The following is a 22,128-nucleotide window of genomic DNA, read 5'->3' as shown; positions in this document are numbered from 1 at the left end:
TGTTGAAATGAACATGAACTAAATGCTTTAGAAGTATTTTTCAACTTAACTAATGTTAACAAATGGAACCTTATTATAAAGTGTCACCGCAGTTTTAGATTTAAATGTGCTAAGTGCCTATGCAATTAAATGTTTAAACGTTTAATTTAAACATTAAACATCATCATCAGCTCTACTGACCTGCAAATGTTCCTAATATCTACCCAGTTTCTAAAATTAATCAAGGTTAAACTTGCAACCACAGTCAGAGAAACAATGAGACCTACATAGATTTTGTAGGTTAAATTCACACTATATATAGCTAAGTAATAAGAAATGTTATTCCACAGTTGATGGCACCTTGAGGTTCTTGGGCTGCTGCCGTAGTTCGAGCACATGTTTCCTGTGCAGTTCTCTCTCTCTACGGTTGTTGTATTCGATCTGGTTCTCCAGCTCTGTTTGGTGCTGCAGTCGGATCAGATCCATGCGAAGTTTCTGTAGCGTCTTCAGCTGCCTGTGTTCAAGTTCTTGAGTCGACTCGTCTTGTCTGATCAACATAGCGTGCTCCATTTCCTTCTGGGTCTTTTTCTTATTCAACTCCTGACAGTCAGAAAAACAGAAACTATTACATTAGCTTAAAATAAATAAAAAACAAAAAATTTCTCTAATATGTCTAATCTAATTGCAGTTATTAAAATAAAAGTGCCTCTCTATTAAATCTACTAATGTTAATGGCTGGTGTTTTCTGTTTTTTTTAGCATGATCCTTTGTTGATACATAAGATGGTTGCTAGGGAGTTGCTAGGTTGGCTAAGGTGTATTTCGTGGTTCACAGGTGATTGCTCAAAAGAGCCCTTCATTAATGTCTCTGATGATATTATAGTCCCTAGATATGGCTCGGATAACTCCTTTAACATAAATGTGATGGATTATTTCGCCCATAACTCTGATCACTAAGAACACTTAAAGTAATCGTAAACACCTTTGCAACAAACCATTCTGGGGACAAATTAAAAAGGTTACAAGAGTAAAATGAGGTATGAACACATACATCAAACATAATAGTATAAGGAGAGATTGATAAGTGGTTCACAATTTTTAGAAGCTTCAAGATCAGAACAAAATTTGGACCAAAATTGCAAACCACTGGATTATGAATCAACATGTTTGCTGTTCTAAAGACCATAAATGGGTTTCGAAAAAGGTTTCCTGCCGATTAAAGCGCTAGATTAAGAGATTTGCACATTGCTGCATTACTTATTTTCAAATCAGATTAATTGAAAAGAGTCATCAACCCTGAGAAAAGGTTCAAATTTTGCATTAACCCTGGGGAAAGCCCCAAATACGATTCATAGAAATGTACATGTATACATAAACAATACCATTCAAACGTTTGGGGTCAGTTAGATTTTATGATTTCTGAAAGAAGATTCTTATTCTCACCAATGCTAAATTTATTTGACCCAGCAAAAACAGCAAAATTGTAAAATATTATTACAATTTAAAATAAGTTTTCTATTTAATTAAGTTTTGAAATTTAATTTATTCCTGTGATGCAAAGCTGAATTTTCAGCATCATTACTCCAGTCTTCATTGAATTCATTTCTGTATTAAAAAAAACAAAAAACATTCCGACCCCAAACCTTTGAAAGGTATATATAGAGTGCTAGGCAGTCATTTGTCTTTTTCTGACTTGAAGCATTTCATCCCCACCTCTCGTAACTGCTCTTGCTCAAACTCGTGCCTCTTAACCATGATCTTGCGTTTGAAGGCCCTACAGTTCCTGTCGTAGAAAGCCCTCTGCTGACCCAGGAGCAGAGCCTCTTCTTCAGCCTGAGAGTGCTGGATGTTCTCCTTGTGCTTGGACAGCCTCTCCTGTTTCTCTTTCTTAGGTGTGCTGTGGTCCTCACTCATTTCCTAAACAAAAAAAATCACAAAGACCATGAGACGAGACAGGGGAATTAAAAGAGGCATTGATTTTAGACTAAACATTCTCATTATAGCCGGATCACCCTCTTTTTAAGTCAACATAAAATTGCATTCGCAACACATTACTTCTGTAATGTGACATTTTCATGTGAAACATTATATTCAGAAATATATGAGAAATTAAATGTTTTTACACATTTAGGAATTGACTGGTTCATAAAATTAGAGAGCTGCTTGGTAAGTCGAACAGTAAAGTCGTTTTTGAGTTTACATTTATTCATTTAGCTGACGCTTTTATCCAAAGCGACTTACAATTGTTATATGTCAGAGGTCGCACGCCTCTGGAGCCACTAGGGTGTCTTGCTCAGGGACACATTGGTGTCTCACAGTGGATTCGAAACCGGGTCTCTCACACCAAAGGCGTGTGTCTAATCCACTGCGCCATCACCACCCCGAATTTACATGATAAAATGTGAGTTTACATGATAAAATGTATATATATATATATATATATATATATATATATATACACACATTTTTCTTTTGTAATAAAAATTCTTAGGAATTAAGAAAACAGTTGATGTAAAAAGTCATTTTTAGTTTCATGTTAACTGAGTATCTGGACATGAACCTCTTTGATCTTCTCCTTGCACAGCTTGTACTGTTTCTTCTGATTATCAAGGAAGGTGGTGAGCTCTTTCTTCTGTTGGGCCATGATTTGCTGCTGGAACTTCTTCTCATCAGCTGACAGTGTTTTCATCTGAGGAATGTAACAAATTCATCATAAATATCAACACTTCAGTTTATCGCAGATTTTTTTTCTCTCTTATTTTAAAACTGCTCCTGAAGAAAACTAACTAAAAAGATCCACACAGTCCTATTTTCTCTCGGCTTCATTAACATACTAATCAACATATGTTGCATGTTTAACTAGCATTCATCCGGTAGCTATTTACATGTTTAACAAGCAATATGGAAAAGCATAAAATAAACTGGGGTCTTTTTCAAGTGAATTGCGTGAACTTTTGAACTCATTTCTTTGTACAGGGATTTTGTAATATAGTATTTATTGTTAAGATGTTAAAGCAATACAAGTCCAAGAACTGGATGACGCATTGGTCAATCACTATTGCAATCAACATCATGTCAAATGACCAATAGTCGATTGGCTAGTAACTATAAACAGTAGGGTCCCAACAGAAGAAGAAAGAAAGATCACCCACTTCTTTGTCCGTTTGGATGGCGTGCTTCTTGGCGAGTTTCTCCAGCTCAATGAAGGCATTGTTGGCGTGGGTTTCCAGTTCTTTCTGGAGCTTCAGTCTGTGCTCGTCCATCTCTGCCTTCAGCTTGTTCTCCAGAGCGATCAGCTGCTTCTGGTGTTGCCGTCGCATGCGTTTGTACCCCGACATCTGCTCTCGGAGCTCATTTTCCTGCTCATGTTCGTGTATCTGACGCGTTACCTAGATGGAAAAGAACTCGGTCAGAGGGTGACGGGTAACTTTTGAGATGATTGTGATGAGATTTGTCAGTGTAGCAAAGTGTAAAAGCAACCCACAGTTCTTGGGAAGACCTGGCAATTGGATGATGGTGAACAAAAGTTTGACCAAATTTGAAAGATATTGTCAGATCATTTAAAATAAGGGATCACGTTAAAAACATTTCCCTACTTGAATACTTAAAATATATCCCCTTTTCTTCACTTTTAATCCCTACTGGCATCTATAACTGTTGGGTTGTTTCTAAAGCATCCCCATAAAAATAGACAGGATCTAAATGTAAGGATCTAGGAAGAGAAACGAGAGATTCCCAGTGCAGTCCAGTGGAATAATTCATTAGATCCATTAAACTGGGTGACCACATCGCAAGCTCACACCATCATCACCAGTGTCGTCTTTTCACATTATGATAGCAGAATAAAAAGAAGCAGCCCTGAAACCAACAACAGCACTAGACCAAAACTTCTTGAGATATCAAAGACACGTTAAAATCACAAGCACTATGATTATACTGACAAATTCAAATAGAACATGATGGAAAAATTACAATTCAGTCCATCATAATTGATAATTATCATTTTAGCAATATCTCATCGTGACAAAGAGGATGCAAAAAGAAGATGCAATTGTGTAATTACCCATCTCAACATTGCCTTTGCCTACATCTAAAATGTCACTGATGCGACTAAATACATAAATGAAAACAGAAAACCCCCACCATTCCCTTGACTTTGCAAACCCGTGGAAGACAAACCTGGAAGAAGGGCGTGTCCAGATCAAACTGTTCGTTGAGTTTCTCGTAACTCCCACCTGAACTCCTCATGCCAAACATGTTGGCGAAGTAAACCACCCGTGAGAACATTGAGAGTCGCCTGCACTACATCCCCCAAAAGCACTCGCTCAAAACCCACCGAGAGAGAAAGAGAGAGCGAGAGAGGGATGGAGATAAAGAGAGAGGGCGAACACTGCTTCTCCTCTCTCCTCGCAGGTGCGCCATGAATGAAAGAGGTTCTCAGAGAGGCCTGGCCCCGCGCGCGGGCTAAGCAGCGTTTAGTAGGCCAGTCACATGAGATGCCTGTTGAAGGGGGAAATTTCCTAATCACCCTGAATCAGTAGCCCCACTGTAACCTCAGTCACCAATCCAATCGCTTTCTGCCCAAATGCCCCTATCAGCCGCACCAAAGGGGCATGTGATAGCACTAAGCCTGGTCACAAAAAAAGAATGGAAAATAATGAAGGAAACACTTTCAGGTTAAAGGTAACAGTGATGGGAATCCTAAATACATTCAAATTCAACTTCTGACCATTTCAGATTAAAGGTAAATACATGTTTATGTTCAGCTGACACTAATGGAATTCACTGTCGCCAGAACAGGGAATTTAATGCTCTGTTTCAACCAAGATGAATGCCGTTTTAAGGCACGCTCTGTGTGCAAAGGTAGCTCCAAAAGTTTGTTGTGGCCAAAATATGGTATCTTAGAATTGAATGCATCTCTCACAGAAAATGCAATCTAAGAATGCACTGTGACAATGTAGCAGATGTAAGTTAAAGTCAGCATGAAACAGAAGAAACACAAGTCTTTTCTTCCATATTGTGACGTATATCCGAGTGAAACGGCTTTTGGAATAAGAAAAATGGGCGGGACTGTATCTTGTCCTTAAGGGATTGATTGGATCATAGGAAGTTGGGTGCTGTTAACTATTTGTAGGCAGATCTGAATGGCAGTTTGCAGTCAGGTGGAGGATATAGTCTCCCCTATGCAGAGACACACGTCATGAAGAGAACAGTTGCTGTTTCGAGGGGGAGGTTAACGTTTTTGATTAAAGATTGTGAGGGCATATGAATATATATTTTTTTTTAAATAAATGATATCCACGGATAAATCAGTTGTAATATGCACTGCAGCATCCTGTAAAAAAAAAAAAATTGTCAATTTTGATTTCATGGCGACTTAAAGAGAAATCATATAAAACTATATTTTAGTAATTATTTGATTACATAAAATAATAAAAATAAAATAAAATATTAAGCAGCAACCGTTTTCAACATTGATAATAATAATAAAAGTTTCTTGAGCAGCAAATCGGCTTATTAGAATGATTTCTGAAGTATCATGTGACACATAAGACAGTAATGATAATGAAAATTCAGTTTTCAAACAAATTATATTTCATAATGTATTTAAACAGAAAACTTTTAAATTGTAATAAAATTTTACAATATTACTGTGGTTACTGTATAAATGCATAAATGTGTCGCATAAATGCAGCCGTGATGAACTTAAGAGACTTCTTTAAAAAGCATTTAAAATATCGTAAAGACCCCAAAGTTTTGAACAGTAGTGTAATTGTACGTTTACAAGGTAATCACGCTTTAGCTTGGCAGCACACTAATGTAAAACACAATTGGAATTAATTATAAGTCAAGACTTTGGTGTGCTTCACATGAAGATAGTTATTTGGCCCAAACAAACTGCTCTCCTCACGTGAACACTACAAACTTGAGGAGTTGCTGCCCATGTATATCAGTCACTTATGGGTAGACCCACACAGAATCTGCAGAATATGCATTTTGTGCTGATTTTAGGTGGAAAATGGTGGTTTTATCACTGTTAAAAGATCTGAGAGCATTGCATTCGTATTGGTATCCAAAGCATAAAGGTGAAAGATCACACAAAGGGTGGCTGTGGGACTTTGTGAATTATGATCTTTCCTACTTTGCATAAATATGCTTTTTATCGAAAGGAGCATGAGGTTCCAAGACTGTCTGCTCTAGAAGGTGACAGCATGGCAGATCACTAGGTTTTGAAAACATCTAAAGATTCAAATGTAAATCCAAACTGCGAGCAGGAGACGACTAACTTAAAAACGGTCAGAAAACGAAACAAAAATGTGACATGTTAGTATGAGATCAACTATGGATTAATCAGATACTATGTTTCGATATATACAACCTGGCTGTGATAATGCATCTAAGGCATTCTCAACCCTATATAGTTTTGTCTGTACAATATGTCATCCCTTCCAACCTTCGTTCTTGTCTTCCCTCCTTTTTTCCCTGCACCCCTCCTCTATTGCTTTTCATATGGAACACAAAGAGAGACTCTTTCCCTGCATAGCCCAGATCCTTGTGTCTCATTCCATACAACTGTAAACCCAAATAAATACATACAAATTGCACAGTTGTTTCCACCAAGTCGATGAAAAAAAATTGGATTTAGGAAGGTGTGCCCTGCCCATAAACCCACTAAAGCCAAACTCCTTTGTGATCATCTGAAATGATAGATGAGTGTCTGTAGTATCAGACAAAATCCACTGTTGTTGTCTGCCCCTAGAGGGCGGTCACGTTCCAGCAAAATGGGGCCAAAACAGGTGACATCATCATTTCAACCAAGCATACTGCGATCGACTACACTGCCTGCCAGATATCTCCATATATTCATCAATTAGGGTGGAAGTGGTTGTAACACAATAGATTATTTTTTCTACTTAATTGCATAAATTCTTTATTAGTATCGTACATGTCTGACACTGACCTTCTGTTAAAAAAAATTTGATTTTCCCAAAACCCCACAAAACGAAGAATATCCTTTTGTGTTGGATCACAGTGTATTAACTAATAGTAGACAACAACACCAATGACTCGTGCGAGGAGTGCAGCTGGCTATTGACTGAATCATGTTGTCTTGACAACAGACATGAGAGTGAGAGAGAAAAGTAGGACCCTTCATTTCTTCCTCTCGAATAAAGAGGGTTAAACAGAAAGAGAAGGAGGCAAAGACCATTGAGAAACAGAGAGAGCGAGAAAGAGAGAGAGAAAATGACCGCAGAGTGTATTAAAGCCAAGGAAGAAAGAAAAGAACGAAAGAGTGAAGCAAGAGAGGAGGGGGGATGAGAGGATGATGTCATTCTTTTTCCTCACCAGTGATGCTGACTTGATTGTGGCGAAGCGCTCACGGTTTTTATAGTTGTGAGCCTGAGCTCTTTCCGACGAGGACGGTCGCAGGTCCGACCGGTGGTCCCGATGAGGAAGGTCATCGCGGATATACTGATGATCCTGAGAGGAAAAACACACACACACACACACAAATAAAATCAGTCAAGCATCTGGTGTCACAACATAATAATCTCTTGAGGAGTTAATGAGATATTTTGCTTTAACTGCAGGAGTTCCATCATGTACTGCATCCCAGTATTTACATTTATGCATTTGGCAGATGCAATCCGAAGTGATTGTCAAACAATACCTTTTCCTTACAACATCCGAAGCAGGAGTTTTATGTCTCCTGTTGCTGTAGCATCAGCTGAGATGTTTCAACGAGACTGTTCAATATTAACACGCTCACTATCTTTATCGACCCACGAGGTTTGTCGACCGAAAGCGCTCATAATCCTGAGGGTTTTATCTTCTCTCAGTGAATACAATGAAGAACAACTTGTTTAAGGGGTGTTCAGTTCCCATAAAGTTGATTCACATTTCTGCTGCATGCTGATGTAATGTAATTTGTTTGAGGACAAGATGTGTCAATCATGCCTCCATGTGTTTGTTAACTTCCTAAATCATATACTTTATGTATGTTCCTACTAAATAGGAATATGGTATAAACTAGGGCCGTACAATCTTCCCCAAAAAAAACAAAAAAAAAAAAAACAGTACATGTATAACAACAACAATAATAATAATAATAATAATAATAAGTATTATTAATAGAAAATAAAGATATTAAAAAATAATAATAATATTGTAATTTCTGTAAAAATAAGTTAGCTTATATTTTTACATATTAAAAATAAATAATGCTATTGTAATATTTCACTATAAAATAACAACAACAATATTATCGATTACTGTTGTTGTTGATGCTAAATAAAAATATTAAAAATAAATAATACTATTGTAATATTTCACTGTAAAATAAAGTATTTAAGAAAAACAATAAAATAATATTTTACAGTACAACTGTAAAATAACCATAATGATAATTTTTTAATTTTATTAATTTTTATTACTCAATATTTTTTTGTTTTACAGTAAAATATGATAGTAATTCCTTTTTATAATTTTATGATTGCAGAAAATAATAATAAAATAATATGCTTTATACTTATTACTATATTTATAATCATTATTATTATTACTAAAACATTTTTTTAAAAGAACCTTCACTATAAAGATATTTCACTGTAAAATAAAAAATAGATTTTTTTTGTTGCATAACAAACTGTATAATAGGGAAGCATGGCTATTTGGACGAGGGCAGCATCTTTGAATTATTTGTTTGAAGAGAACATCGAATCGAATCCAATCTAATTTCCAATTATACCTTCTATGAGCACAAACCACCTTCGTTCAAACCATTAAAATTGCAACAAGCCAGTCTTCTAAGAACAGCTCAACTGAAATGATTTCCAGGAATCTACTGGAAAGCATGCGTTCAATTTTTGTTCGTCAACATCAAAGTATGGTAAGCATTTAAATGAAAAAATGAAAAAAGGACAGCAGCGCATCGTAAAGCTTGTGGAGATGTCTGTGTGCGTCCTGAACCTTTTTGTGGTGCGTGGAAGACTCGAGGGTGCTGTCGTAGTCGTGGTGCAGCTCGGAGCAGGAGTCATCGGGCACCTCCTGCAGGCTGTTAACACTGCTGCTCTGACTGCCCGTGCTCACTGAGGTGCTGGGGATGGAATGATTACTGCCCAAACTGTTCATCTTACAGCTTGCCTGTTCTCCATCCTGCGCAGGGGACAGAGAAATACACGCAGAGAAACAATATTTATTTCCATTACTGAGAGCAATTAACACAACATTCAAAACTATACTGAAAGCCTTTCTGCTTACTAGAACAGTATTGTTCAATATACTGTACAGTTCTATGTACCTTCAATGTAGTTAAAAAAATATATAGTTTCATAAACTTTTGGTGTAATTCAGTATAGTCTGTATTAAATAATTCACTAAAGTATATAGCTCAGTTAAATTCAGTATGGTAGCAGTATAATATACAGTTCTGTATAGTTTATAGTTGTTTGTTACACTTTAGTTTAGTATATCTTCAGTATAGTTCATTCATAAATGTTATTTATTCAGTAGGTTATTTCATAATGTTTAGTAAAGTATATATTTTATATACTTTCTTTCAATGTAGTTTGACATAGTATAGTATAGAGTATATAATTCAGTATAGTGTTTAGTTCCAAAACTCTACACATTAAGTGTATGTCAATATAGTATGCAGTATAGACACTACAAAAGTTCAAAGGTTTGGGGTTGGGATTTTTAAATGTTTCTCTTATGCTTATAAATGCTGCATTAATTTGATCAAAAATACAATAAAACAGTGATACTGTGAAATATTACTACAATTAAAACATGTTTTATATTTTAATATATTTTTATTCCTGTAATTTTCAGCAGCCTATACTCCAGTCTTGTTTTTACTCACTTTTGATCAATTTAACATATCATTGATAAATAAAAGTATTAATTTCCTAAAAAAAAAAAAAAAAAAAAAATTCATAGACCCCAAACTTTTGCACGATAGAGTAGTTACGGTAGTTTAATATACATTCAGTATATTTGTAGTTCTGTTTAGTATATAGTTGGATATAGCATATAGTATCATATAAGTTTAGTTCAGAATAGTACTGTATAAGGTACAGTTTACTTTTAAGTTAAATATTTATAATATAGCTCAGAATAGTTTATTATCCCTTAAGTGTAGTTGTATCACTTTATTCCCTCTAAATATACATTAAAATTGACAGACTGATTTTAAATCCAAGTGTAGTCACAAATTATTGTATAACTCAAAAATAGGGATGTCTCATTCAAGTTACAGAGTCCTGCCAGATGATGTAAAATAAAGGACCCCCCTTAGTATAGCCGATACCAATCAATCAGTTTTTATAAATAAATAAAAAAGCTTTATCGGCCCCAATGCAGATCCCTACTCAATGAAATCAATGCCTGCCTCAACATAAATGTTATATCAGTTGTGTATACAAAATGCAACACTATGAAACTTGCAGTGGCAAGTATGAATCCGACATGTGCGTATGACACTCATGGGGACCTTTCATTTCTCAGAGCATTTCCTGTACCCACCTCCTCCTCTTCCTGAGACTCCCCCATTGGGCCGTTGTGTTTCTCTTGGTAGAGGATTTTTTTCATTTTACGGTACTGCAGGTTGTCCAGTTCTCTGACTGCATCCTTCGTCCTCTGGATCAGATCGATGAGGACCTGTGGAGGACGATCTCTCCTCACGAAATCATGCTGGGACGGACAAAGGGGGACAGAGAGAAGATTTGTGAAATGAACAACTCTGTTTTGGGAATTTTAGGCAATTAAAATGAGCAATAAGTGGTGATGAAATGTAGAAAACAGCTTCTGTGTGTAAACATCCTGATCAATCAAATCTCACCCTCAGATTTTATTAAATTGATGACGAGTGTATCACATAGAGGAAAATGTGTTTTTATTTGGCCCAATGTTCACCTAAAAACTACATGAACGACATTCATTTCATAAAAGCGAATATTTCAGGAGAAACATTTGGGGGTTAAACATGATGCAATTCAACTGCCATGAAATAAACCCACAGTCTCAATCCTCTCAGCGTGTCGGATTACTCCACTTGTGCTCTGAATTACGTCATTTCATGTTTGTCCTTTGCTCACTAGAGGGTGCTCATGTGTAATGTGGCCCTGAGTGGACATATGGCATATGGAGAAGGGGTTTTGACATGGCTGGCTAAATGAGGACTTGATCTCACCTCCTCAAGGATAATATAAAGAGAACCGACTCAAGTTCATGCAGCTGCATCTGCGCATGTTAACTGGTTTCACAAAACTGTGCTCTGTAAACCCCAAACCAAGACTCTTAGAAAGTTAATTGGTCATGTTGGCGTTCTTTCCATTACCCAACTGGAGTCATTTATTTATTTGGAAGAAAAGACTTGGTATTAAGATGCGTTTTGGTCGATCGGATCACAAGTAGACGAGGGAGACACATTACCATTTTCAACCACTTCTGTCCTGATTCCTTCAAGGGGAGGGTCTACGCGAGGGTAAATGTATGGCCTTTTTCAGATTTTTCCATCTAATGGACAAAATAAGCTCACACAATTTACATATGAACACACAAAGGAAGACAGAAAAAACACTCTCCTATTTCTGCTCTGATAGCCACAAGACTATGACATGACAAGACAAGACAGTGCGAATTAGAAATCAGGAATGGAGAGAGAACTTTGTGCTTGGTATGTTTTTGTCTTCAAACCAAACTTGGGTCTCAAGCTGACAAAGTTTAAATCCCGTCTGGCAAGAGTGCTTCCCATAATGTTTGCGCATTAAGTCAGTAGGCGGAGAGTTGGTGGTCTTTTGTGGCTGTTCGAATGCTTTCGACCACCTGAGCGCTTACACTACGAAAGCAATCCGGTCTAATGCGTTTTCGACTACCTCTGAAAGTGCTCGAAAGTGGACAAGCTCAAAACGTTTTAGACCCAGTGTACACCTGTATTTAACACAGTCCACTTGTGATACGATCGACCAAACTGCATCTTAATACCAGGTGAAAACAGGGCTTTTGAAGTGGAACCTACCTTGGTTTATTGACGTTAATGAAAGTTACTCTTCATCTGACAACATGTCATTTGCCCTAAAGCATAAACTGTTCTTATATACTACCATTCAAGATTAGGGTCAATAAGATTTTTTTTAAGTCCCCCTGTGGTGAAAATCAAGCTTTTAACGTTGTTTATATGTCTATGTAGTGTTTTTAATATGCTTTCAGACAAACCATGTGCAAATTCATTAGTCAACACCATTGCAGAGTATTTTCTCCTTAAACCTTTAACTTCTTAAAGACAGTCTCAAAATCGCGGTTTGAAATAACTGGTGTTTCTAACGTCACAAGCTACCTTGTAATCAATCACAACACCTTGTGACCATCAACAAGTGGATATCTGAGTTGGTGTGAATGAGTGGAGATGGGGCTAATTTACATATTCATATAACCGCGTATATACAAAACGAGGCAAGGGAGTAGAGTTACATTCAAACTAATTTAAGGCATGAAGAAAATTTTTTCTAGGGAAAGACGTTTAAATGTCATTTTGGTGATCAAAGATTAGTTTTAAGGGATAGAATGATTGACTACAGGGGAACTTTAAGAAATTAATACTTTTAATCAGCAAAGATACATTAAATTGATCAAAATTTACAGTTAAGACGTTTTTAATTTTAGAAAATATTTCTATTTCAAATAAACGCTCTTCATTTAAATTTCCATCCATCAAAGAATTCTGAAAAAAAATATCAGTTTTCACAAAAATATTAGGTAGTACAATTTATTTCAACATTGATAGTCAGATGTTTGTTTTTTAGCGCCAAATCAGCATATTACAATGATTTCTGAAGGATCGTGTAAAATAAAAAGTTATTTTAAATTGTATATTCCATCCAATAAATGCAGCCTTGGTGAGTAGACTTCTATTAAAAACATTAAAAAAGTTCTCATTTAACATAAACATAAAACGTAAACCGATCTTGTAGGCCTAATCAAAGTGGACTGGTTCCACCTTTGCTTGGTTTCAATAACTGTTGATACCTGTTACCACTCTCAATAAACATCTATGGAGAGTGATTTGGCAAGGAATTACAAATTTTGTTGAAAATGCATTTAGTTTAAGCAGATCGCGTCTGTGTTGTGAGCTGGTAAAGCACCGCAGAGCAACCGGCTCAACCGTTAAGCCCGGCAAAGACAGTTACAGCTAACAGCTCGGCTTCCCAATGATAACATAGATAAGCATTTGCCACTCTAAACGGACATCTGTGACTGACCAGCATGGGAGGAAACTAATCTACGGGATTATCCCTTTTAACTAGAGGAAATTACATAATCTGAAGTCTTCCAGCTCTAACTGTCAGATCGCGAGTGATATCCCCTGCTCATTCTCGATCGACAAGATCTCTGTAGGTCAAGATTTGAGGTGGATTTAGACCCCATGTGAGATTAAGACAGCAATTGGGAAGCGGCAAATGGTGGGAATAGAATAAATTAATGCTAGACTCAGATTAATGACCTCTTTTTGGTCTTAAGGAGCTTGAAAGGCCAGACTTGAGGTATTAGTGAGGAATGGGACACCAAAACTGGGTCGAAATAATTTTCCCAGTGCCAACCTAGGCCACAGAAGAGACCCCGGTATCCCATGCCAACTTGGGCCGCCCACCCCTGTGAGGTTGTGCCTGAAGTGCTCTCAGTGCTAAATAGGATTACCTGTGTCCACCAACAAGATCAACCATAACCTGTAACATACACCCACATAAACAGACCCATACAAAGCGCAAACAAACAAACAAACGAATCACTTAGGCAACACAATCCCTTAATGATCGAGTATCCAGAGCTAACCCACAGCCAACGATTACCCATATCCTCACTGTAGTGCTATATTCTACCACACATTTATTTTGGTGATGATATAAATCCATAAGCCTCCCACCACAGCATGATATCACGAACATTAGTCACCACGCAGCAATATGCCCACCTACAGCTCCAGTGATTCGCTTGAGAGAAAGTCATGGTTATATTAGTTGAGTTAGACACACACAATCAAAAAATCCTCTTGCTTTTATTAACCCTCCAAGGATGTAGCTGGCACAGGAAGTGAGCAAATGAAAAAACAGCAGAATGACATGTTCTGTGGGTTGAGCGCTTGGCTGTGCATATGAAAACGTGGATGTGTGTGAGTCAGCAGGGACGGATGAGTAAGGAACCCACTTTCATGAGAGCAGGAAGTACTGACAGATATGGCGAAGAGGAAGTCCACTCCCCAACTGCAAAGGAGCCTCTTTATCTCTATGAAAATGAAGATATTGACGTTTTTTCGAATGACACATGATGGGGTTTATGAATGTGCGGGTGTACGCTACTAGGGCGGGGACTCTGTAATGGGATATCAGAGTTTATTATTACAATTAAATAAAAAAATGCTTTCTATTTGAATATATATTAAATACAATTAATTCCAGGGATGGCAAAGCTGAATTTTCAGCATCATTACTTCAGTCTCAAATGATCCTACATAAATTATTATAATGTGCTGATTTGGTGCCTGAGAAACTTAATATCATCAATGTTTAAAAGTTTGCTGCTTAATATTTAAAAAAAAAAAATTTTTTTGATTAAAGAACAGCACTTGTATGAAATAGAACTTCTTGTAATGTAAATGTAATGTAAAACTTTTTATCATTTTAAAGTCTCACTAACCTCAAAATTTTAATGTTAATGTACTTGCGCTAATGAATTGTGCAATTTATGTAAAAACTAAGCCTCCATTTTATATCTCAGACGGTCTCTTCCTGTCTAATTCAACAGTTCTTTGCCATAATCAGCTGTAATGTAGACCCGACCATATGCAGTTTGTTAAAGTTCTCATTCTCATGAGATTAAGCTACATAAGAAGTTTACCTTTCTGAGCCTAAAATGTAACAATCTGTGTGTTAGTATCACATGAGTATTTCGCTTTCCCCCAGCAAGTGTGTTTACAGAGAGTGTTTGAAAACGTGACTTAAAGTGGGAGTGAATAAACAGTAGTGTGTGGGCACTCAGAAGTCGTGGTTGAACTTAGATGAGCAATGCTTGAGTGACTTTATAAGTGACATGATAACTTCCTCTGCATGTGTGAACATGGTGAGTATGCGATTACTCACCCGCAGGAGCTCTGCTGAGGAGGGTCTGTCCTGAGGAATTTTTAGTAGGCAGTAGTCAACGAAACTCCGGAATGCATCCGACCTTCACAAAATACATGCAACAGTTACAGTACTATGCACTTTTGTAGGGTACTGAATGTGCAAAAAAATTACATAGAAAATGGCGTTCATACAAAATGTATGTCGTACATACAAAAAATACAGAGATGTTCGAAGCAATATTTACAGCCATCATGAAACCTTCTGAATCTATTTTACTTCAGTTTCAATAATTGTGTATTATAATGTTACCATTCTTATAGTCTACCATTTAAAATTCATACTTTTTTCAGCAAGGGTGCTCAAAGTAAAAGTAAAGATATGTAATGTTACAAAAGACATAAATGCTGTTCCTTTTAACTTTCAATTCATCAAAGGGAAAAAAAATATTACAGGTTCCACAAAAATAATCTTTTTTTTCTGACCCAAACTGTATATGTATATGTATATGTATATATATATATATATATATATATATATATATATATATATATATGTATATATATATGTATATATGTATATATATATATATATATATATATATATATATATATATATATATATATATATAGAGAGAGAGAGAGAGAGAGAGAGAGAGAGAGAGAGAGAGAGAGAGAGAGAGAGAGAGAGAGAGAGAGAGAGAGAGAGAGAGAGAGAGAGAGAGAGAGAGAGAGAGAGAGAGAGAGAGAGAGAGAGAGAGATCATATGAATGGTCAACTGATTAGAAAAACAAGAATGCCTATTGACAAAAAAAAAAGTAATTTCAGGGATAAAGTAAGTTATTGCATTTTGGTGAAAAAATATGTAGACAAACGTTTTACATTTTGAATAACGTGCACAGATAAAACACTCACAATAAGACCAGGAATATGTATTCAGAAAGTAAACAGTTGATTCTGGCTTAATATTGACTGTGTAACATTAATAATAGTTCTCTGTTTCCACTACTGAAAGGATTCCTTCTAGTTTTGTGAAGTGTATTGCAAAAGTATTGCAAAGTCATGTGTAATGTGAACATATTCACATAAGAAAACACTATGAAAAACAAGGCGGTCAGCAAATTAACTTTGTGACACCCTCAACAATATTTTGGGCCATTCAGACAGCCTTCCAATTTCCAGATCCATCAACTAAAGGCTTGAAAGACCAGAAGATGAAGGGACTGAAAGTTTGCCTGTGCAATAATGCACAAGATCAGGAATTGTGAAGAACTGGCAGATGGGGTCAGGGTTATTGCATAACACATTTAAAGTGCAAGAGGAGTGCGTAGTTAAGAGAGTATATACTGTATGTTTGACGAGTAGGAGTGTATACACATACTGTATAGATCTAGACGAGTGAGTCAACTTCAGTTTGGCGATTGTGTAGAAGGACACTCACCACTCATTGGACTGTAAGGAGGGAGAGTCGTTTTGGGCGATGTGGTATAAGGCACTCATAGCGTTCATGTTGAAGAGGGGAGGCTTGCGTTCAGCTAGAAAACAGCAGGGGTATAAGAAATAAAAAAAAATGTGACATCGCATACATTTTGAATGAATATGCACATATGCTAATCAGAAGCAGATGGTATGACAATATTTAGGCTGAATCGCAATTAGTCTTGAATCGTATGCAGTATAAGTAATAGTGTGTCAAAAACCATAGCATGTTAAAAACTGTAAAAAAAAATATGTTACAGAAAACATCTGGATGATAAGCTACATTATTGGTGTACATGATGATTCTCTTATGTGAAAATAAGACACAATTTTATGATTTTGTAAAGTGTCCCAAAATTGGGCTTCAACGTGCATACTATGCAAATGCAGCCCGTTCTAAATTAATTAAAAAGAGAGTAAAATGAGATCAAAAAGATTACATGTTAGGAAAAAAAAGTCCTTAAAATATTAAAATAAATCATATGATGGGATAATTACACATCTGTCTATTATAACAGAAAATATTGGTAAAATGTTCGTCTACCATGTTTAATTTATGATATTATAAATACAACATGCAATGATATATAAGGAAAACAGTGATATTGAATTATGAATAAAGGTCAAAGGGTATCAGCCATAGTTTTGATGTAACAACACACAGTGAATGGTTAAAACAGCTTCTAAACATCGGTTTACTATAAAGCATCAGAACATTAAAAAAAAAACAGAACATGGATGAAATATGAAGTTTAAAAACATAGCCACTTACCCAGCTCTATGCAAGTGATCCCCAAAGACCAGACGTCCACCTTACCCTCATACTGACCCTCATCCATGGCTAAAATCACTTCTGGGGCCATCCTGTGGTAGAAAAACACACAATTGTTTAATTACCCCTGGTTTATCAGGATGTGTCATCATCTTAAATGTTAATATGTGTGGTACAAACCAATATGGGGTTCCCACAAAGGAGTTGGCAGGAGAGGCAATGGAAGCGGAGCCAAAATCAGCCAGCTTGACCTGACCCGGCTCTGTCAGCAGGATATTACCAGCCTTCACATCTCTAAGCAAAATCACAGAGAGAGAGAGAGAGAGAGACAGTACATAATGTAGTATCATATTACCACATTATGCAATGGCAAGTGTTTCAGGAAAATAACAAAACAAAAAACCACAACACAAAAAACACCTTGCATAGAGAAAACGAAAGTAAAACTAGCACTGTATTACTGGAAGCTAATAAAACGCAAGACTGTTGTAAGACCGTTGTAAAACCGTTGTAAAGCAGTTAAATTAAGCATGATGAAAAATGGTATTCTGACACGCGGATGTGTAATTATAACGGTTTAGTGTTGTTTATAATGGTTTAGTACCCTGAAATCGAAGAGTACACACTCTGAACCAGAAAAAAATGAAGCTTTGACATAATCAGTTTCCAATTATATCAATCTAGTCTACAAACACTGAAAATTACAGTAAAAGAAAATAAATGTAAAAATTTGAAAGAAAGCAAAAGTAAATAGCAATACCGATAAGACATCGCATGCTGTAAAGCAATTAAATAAAGTGACAATAAATGGTATTGACATACACGGATGTGTCATGGGTTATTACTTTACATAATTATAATGATTTTGTACTTTGAAACCAGAAACTGAAGAGCACACACACTTAATTAGAAAAAAATAGATAAATTGATGTAATCCATTTTCAATAATATCATTCTAGTCAGACCAATGCTGAAAATTAAAAACAATACGAAACAAAAAGCAAATATGGTTACTGCAAACAAAGTTAGAGGGGCGAAAAAGTGTAAAAATAGCTACGGTAAGCATATAAACGCATAAAAAAAGAAGTTGTAAAGATTTATCTGCATTTCACGCATATTGAGAATGATGATAATGTGCAATTGGGCATCAGTCAGGTGTCGACTCACCTGTGTATCATGTTATGGGAATGTAGGTAAGCCAGTCCTAGCAAGGCACCGTGGGTAATGGCAGCAATTTCAACCTCTTGGAGGGGTTTCTTGTGAACTGGACAAAAATAAAAGAAAGATGCTTGATGACATCTTATCATGTGCATAACAACATTTGTTGTTGTTACTATAAGTGTGGTGCTCAAAAAAAGAAAAAAAATGTGTCAAAAAGACTAACACGACTAACACAAACTAACATGACATTCAGTATACTCTTAAACCGCTTTCACACAGAGATTCCGGAAAATAAACGGATAAAGTGACCCGGGATTTGACCCGGATTCGTTTGATTTTGGTTCATTCACACTGCCAGTGATTTTCCGGAATCAGAGAGTGCGTTCACACAAATCCCGTAAAAATCCCGTGAAGACACGTGACATCGATGTGACATGTAATGTCTCAGCATCGTCTAGTTTGCTTATGAGCTGCGATTTCTCTCTCGAGAAACCACGCTTCTGCATTTTTTTCTCTGATTCAATCAACTAGCGCATTACGTACCGTTTCACTAGCCTGCTTTCACTTCACTTCAGCGTCCTCATTACGACACGGCATTGATTACGGCTTTTGTTCACACATCGCGCATTCCGGGACTGATCCCGGCAATGTTACTAGGTCCCCAACCCGGCATCGATCCCGGCATCAATCCCGGGTCGTGTTTGCGTTCACACAGAAGGCGTTCTGGCAATTTCCCGGGATCAATGCGCTGTGTGAAAGGGGCTTTACAGACAAGGACTGAGAACTTGATTGGAAAACGGCCTTGAATTAATCAGACGCAGCCTAAATTACTCATAAAATGACAATGGCAAGTTAAACTGGAAATTTTAAATTCTTCTTTTACACACACATATGGAGCGATAATTGAAACCAACAGTCTATCATTAAAGCTGTGCATGTCGCCATGACAACATCTGAAGGAAACAAAACCATGACTGCGATGGCAGTTTGGTAGTGACACTGGAAATAAAACACAATAGGCTTTATAACGTGTCTGGGATGCGGTTAATAAAGGCCTTCAACACTGACTAAAAAAGACATGACAGCTCTAACAATTACCGTTCCTCTGTGTGAATGCATTCTGGGGGTGTACACTGTACTTGCATACATGAAAGTGTGTGTAGTGTGTGTTAAGTGTGAACTCACCCTCTAACAAGTCTGAAGCGGAGCCGAGACAATACTCCATCACAAGCTGAATGAAAAACGCAGACAAGATTATTGGGAAAAGCAGGCATGGTTAATTGCCATGTAATTCTTTGAAATTTTTTTTTAAAGTAAACTAAGCTGAAAATAGTTATTATAAATAGTAACGTGTTTGTGAACCAAGAAAACGGTTTTATCACTCTTAATGACAGTACAAACCCATGCTGTGTTGTCCTTCAAGTAGCAGCCTTTGTATTCAATGGTGTTTGGGTGTCGTAGCTGTTCCAAAAACTTCACCTCTTTAATGATGTCCTGCCACTTCTGGACAGGAGAACCCAAAGAAACACACACATATACAATTTAAACATCAGTACTTTTGGCTTCTACTTTTATTCGATACCATTAACTAAAGAGCATCCAATCATCCGTCTGTCCATCATTTTGTCTATCCAACCATCCTTATAACCATCTACCCACCCATCCATCTATCCATCTATCTATCTATCCGTCTGTACGATCGATCTATCTATCTATCTATCTGTCTGTACGATCGATCTATCTATCTATCTATCTGTCTGTCCGATCTATCTATCTATCTATCTGTCTGTCCGATCTATCTATCTATCTATCTATCTATCTATCTATCTATCTATCTATCTATCTATCTATCTATCTATCTATCTATCTATCTATCTATCTATCTATCTATCTATCTATCCATCCATCCATCCATCCATCCATCCATCCATCCATCCATCCATCCATCATCTATCCATCCATCCATCATCTATCCATCCACCCATCCATCCATCCATCCATCCACCCACCCATCCACCCATCCGTCGTTCTGTCTATTTTTATAACCATCTATCCATCCATCCACCTAGCGGAAACTTACATTGAAACAATATCGCCAAACACACTGTTACAAGAGCAAGCAAAAACTACTGAATAAATAAATGTTTTGATTTTATCATCTACAAGGTCAAGGACATTATAAGAAGGTTTGCTTAACATTGAAGAACTGCTTTATGGAGAGTAAAACACTAACACGTTTAAATATAGAGTCAAACTATCAGAGCTGATGACAGTAGAGTTTGTCTCTCACCTCAGTGGTCTGCTTGCCATTGTAGGACATCTTCTTAATGGCCACCACCTCGTGGGAATAGGAGTTTCGGGCCTGTGGGAAACAAAAACCATTTGTATTTTATACTATTCGGGCTTTTACTGTTTAGTAGTGATTAAACCAGGATTGTAAAATATTATCAGTTTGCAACGTAGTCCTAATCAAAATAATGTGGAAAATTTAAAGGCAATACTGGTGTAATAATAATATCACTTAAATGATATGGTCACATACATATTGTGCATCTTTGAAATACATTTTTAAAACAGCAATATTGTAGAATATTATTACAATTGAACAAAATAAAATATTAAATAAATAATAACTTTTCTATTTTCATAATGTAATTTAATCCTGTAATGGAAAAGCTGAATTTTCAGCATCATTACGCCAGTCTTCAGTGTCACATGGTCCCTCAGAAATAATTCTAATATGCTGATTTTATGCTCAACAAACATTTCTTATTTCTATCAAACGTAGTTGTGCTGCTGCGTTTTTTGTGGAAACTGATTTTTTTTCACCCCAAATGTCACTTTTGACACAATTTAATGTGCTTGCTGAATAGCGGGATATCTAACTTTACTTCGCTATATAACTATTAAATCCTAATCTAATTATGACAAACTATATAACGTTGTAAAGGTCTAAGAATAAATAGATATTTTAGTGCTGTTTTTTTCTTACAAATTATGTATGAACAGTAATATATGAATTTATGACAAGAGTGCGCCTAAAAAAACGACGTCATTACAGGAGTTTCTGACCTTTGTCACCAAAAGTCGACGCACACACTTTTAATAATTGAAACTTTGGTTTTTAATGCTAAAAGTTCATAATAAAACATAATCTAGTATTTGTCAATATAAAAAGATAAAATTTCATTTTAAAAAGTAAAGTAAAAAGTCCTCTAAAAAGTATAATATATATGATATATATATATATGATATATATATATATCATATATATATATATGATATATATATATATATATATATATATATATATATATATATATTATTTTTTATTATTATTATATCACATATTTTAGTAGTTATCATAAATTAGGTATCATTTGAAAGCTTACAAACTCAGAATTCATCCTGTAAAAACCGTTTTTAAATTGGACGTTGCGTTACCATAGAAACAGTATTTTTTTATTAGGCCCCTCCCCTTTTGGGCCTCATCTTTCATAATTTATTATCAAAAACTTTTCTAATCTTGACCAAACACATATTGTCAGAAAGGTATTTAGTATTTTGGTATTTTGTTCCATATTTAGTGACAGAAGTGATATTTGGATAGAAATTTATTAATT

At 36.1% G+C, this 22,128-nt stretch overlaps 1 protein-coding gene across 6 annotated transcripts in view; it reads right to left on the bottom strand.

The window, feature by feature from the left end:
• Window positions 1–22,128, bottom strand: part of taok3a (TAO kinase 3a) — a 69,002-nt gene that overhangs the window by 4,497 nt on the left and 42,377 nt on the right. For all 6 annotated transcript variants that reach the window (XM_077241542.1, XM_077241547.1, XM_077241544.1 and 3 more), the window contains 15 exons: window positions 20,796–20,867; window positions 19,907–20,008; window positions 19,691–19,736; window positions 18,512–18,608; window positions 17,525–17,638; window positions 17,345–17,436; window positions 16,535–16,628; window positions 15,116–15,197; window positions 10,506–10,673; window positions 8,949–9,134; window positions 7,326–7,460; window positions 3,131–3,367; window positions 2,539–2,667; window positions 1,692–1,895; window positions 340–579 (listed from right to left, as the gene is read on the bottom strand). In XM_077241542.1, the coding sequence (XP_077097657.1) occupies window positions 340–579; window positions 1,692–1,895; window positions 2,539–2,667; window positions 3,131–3,367; window positions 7,326–7,460; window positions 8,949–9,134; window positions 10,506–10,673; window positions 15,116–15,197; window positions 16,535–16,628; window positions 17,345–17,436; window positions 17,525–17,638; window positions 18,512–18,608; window positions 19,691–19,736; window positions 19,907–20,008; window positions 20,796–20,867 (1,998 nt within the window). The remainder of the gene's footprint in view (window positions 1–339; window positions 580–1,691; window positions 1,896–2,538; window positions 2,668–3,130; window positions 3,368–7,325; window positions 7,461–8,948; window positions 9,135–10,505; window positions 10,674–15,115; window positions 15,198–16,534; window positions 16,629–17,344; window positions 17,437–17,524; window positions 17,639–18,511; window positions 18,609–19,690; window positions 19,737–19,906; window positions 20,009–20,795; window positions 20,868–22,128) is intronic.

This window comes from Siphateles boraxobius, unplaced genomic scaffold (genome assembly GCF_051911475.1).
Source record: "Siphateles boraxobius isolate OS27281-9 unplaced genomic scaffold, OSU_SipBor_1 24, whole genome shotgun sequence".
Lineage (NCBI taxonomy): Eukaryota > Metazoa > Chordata > Actinopteri > Cypriniformes > Leuciscidae > Siphateles > Siphateles boraxobius.
This window is presented reverse-complemented; position numbering and strand designations above follow the sequence as displayed.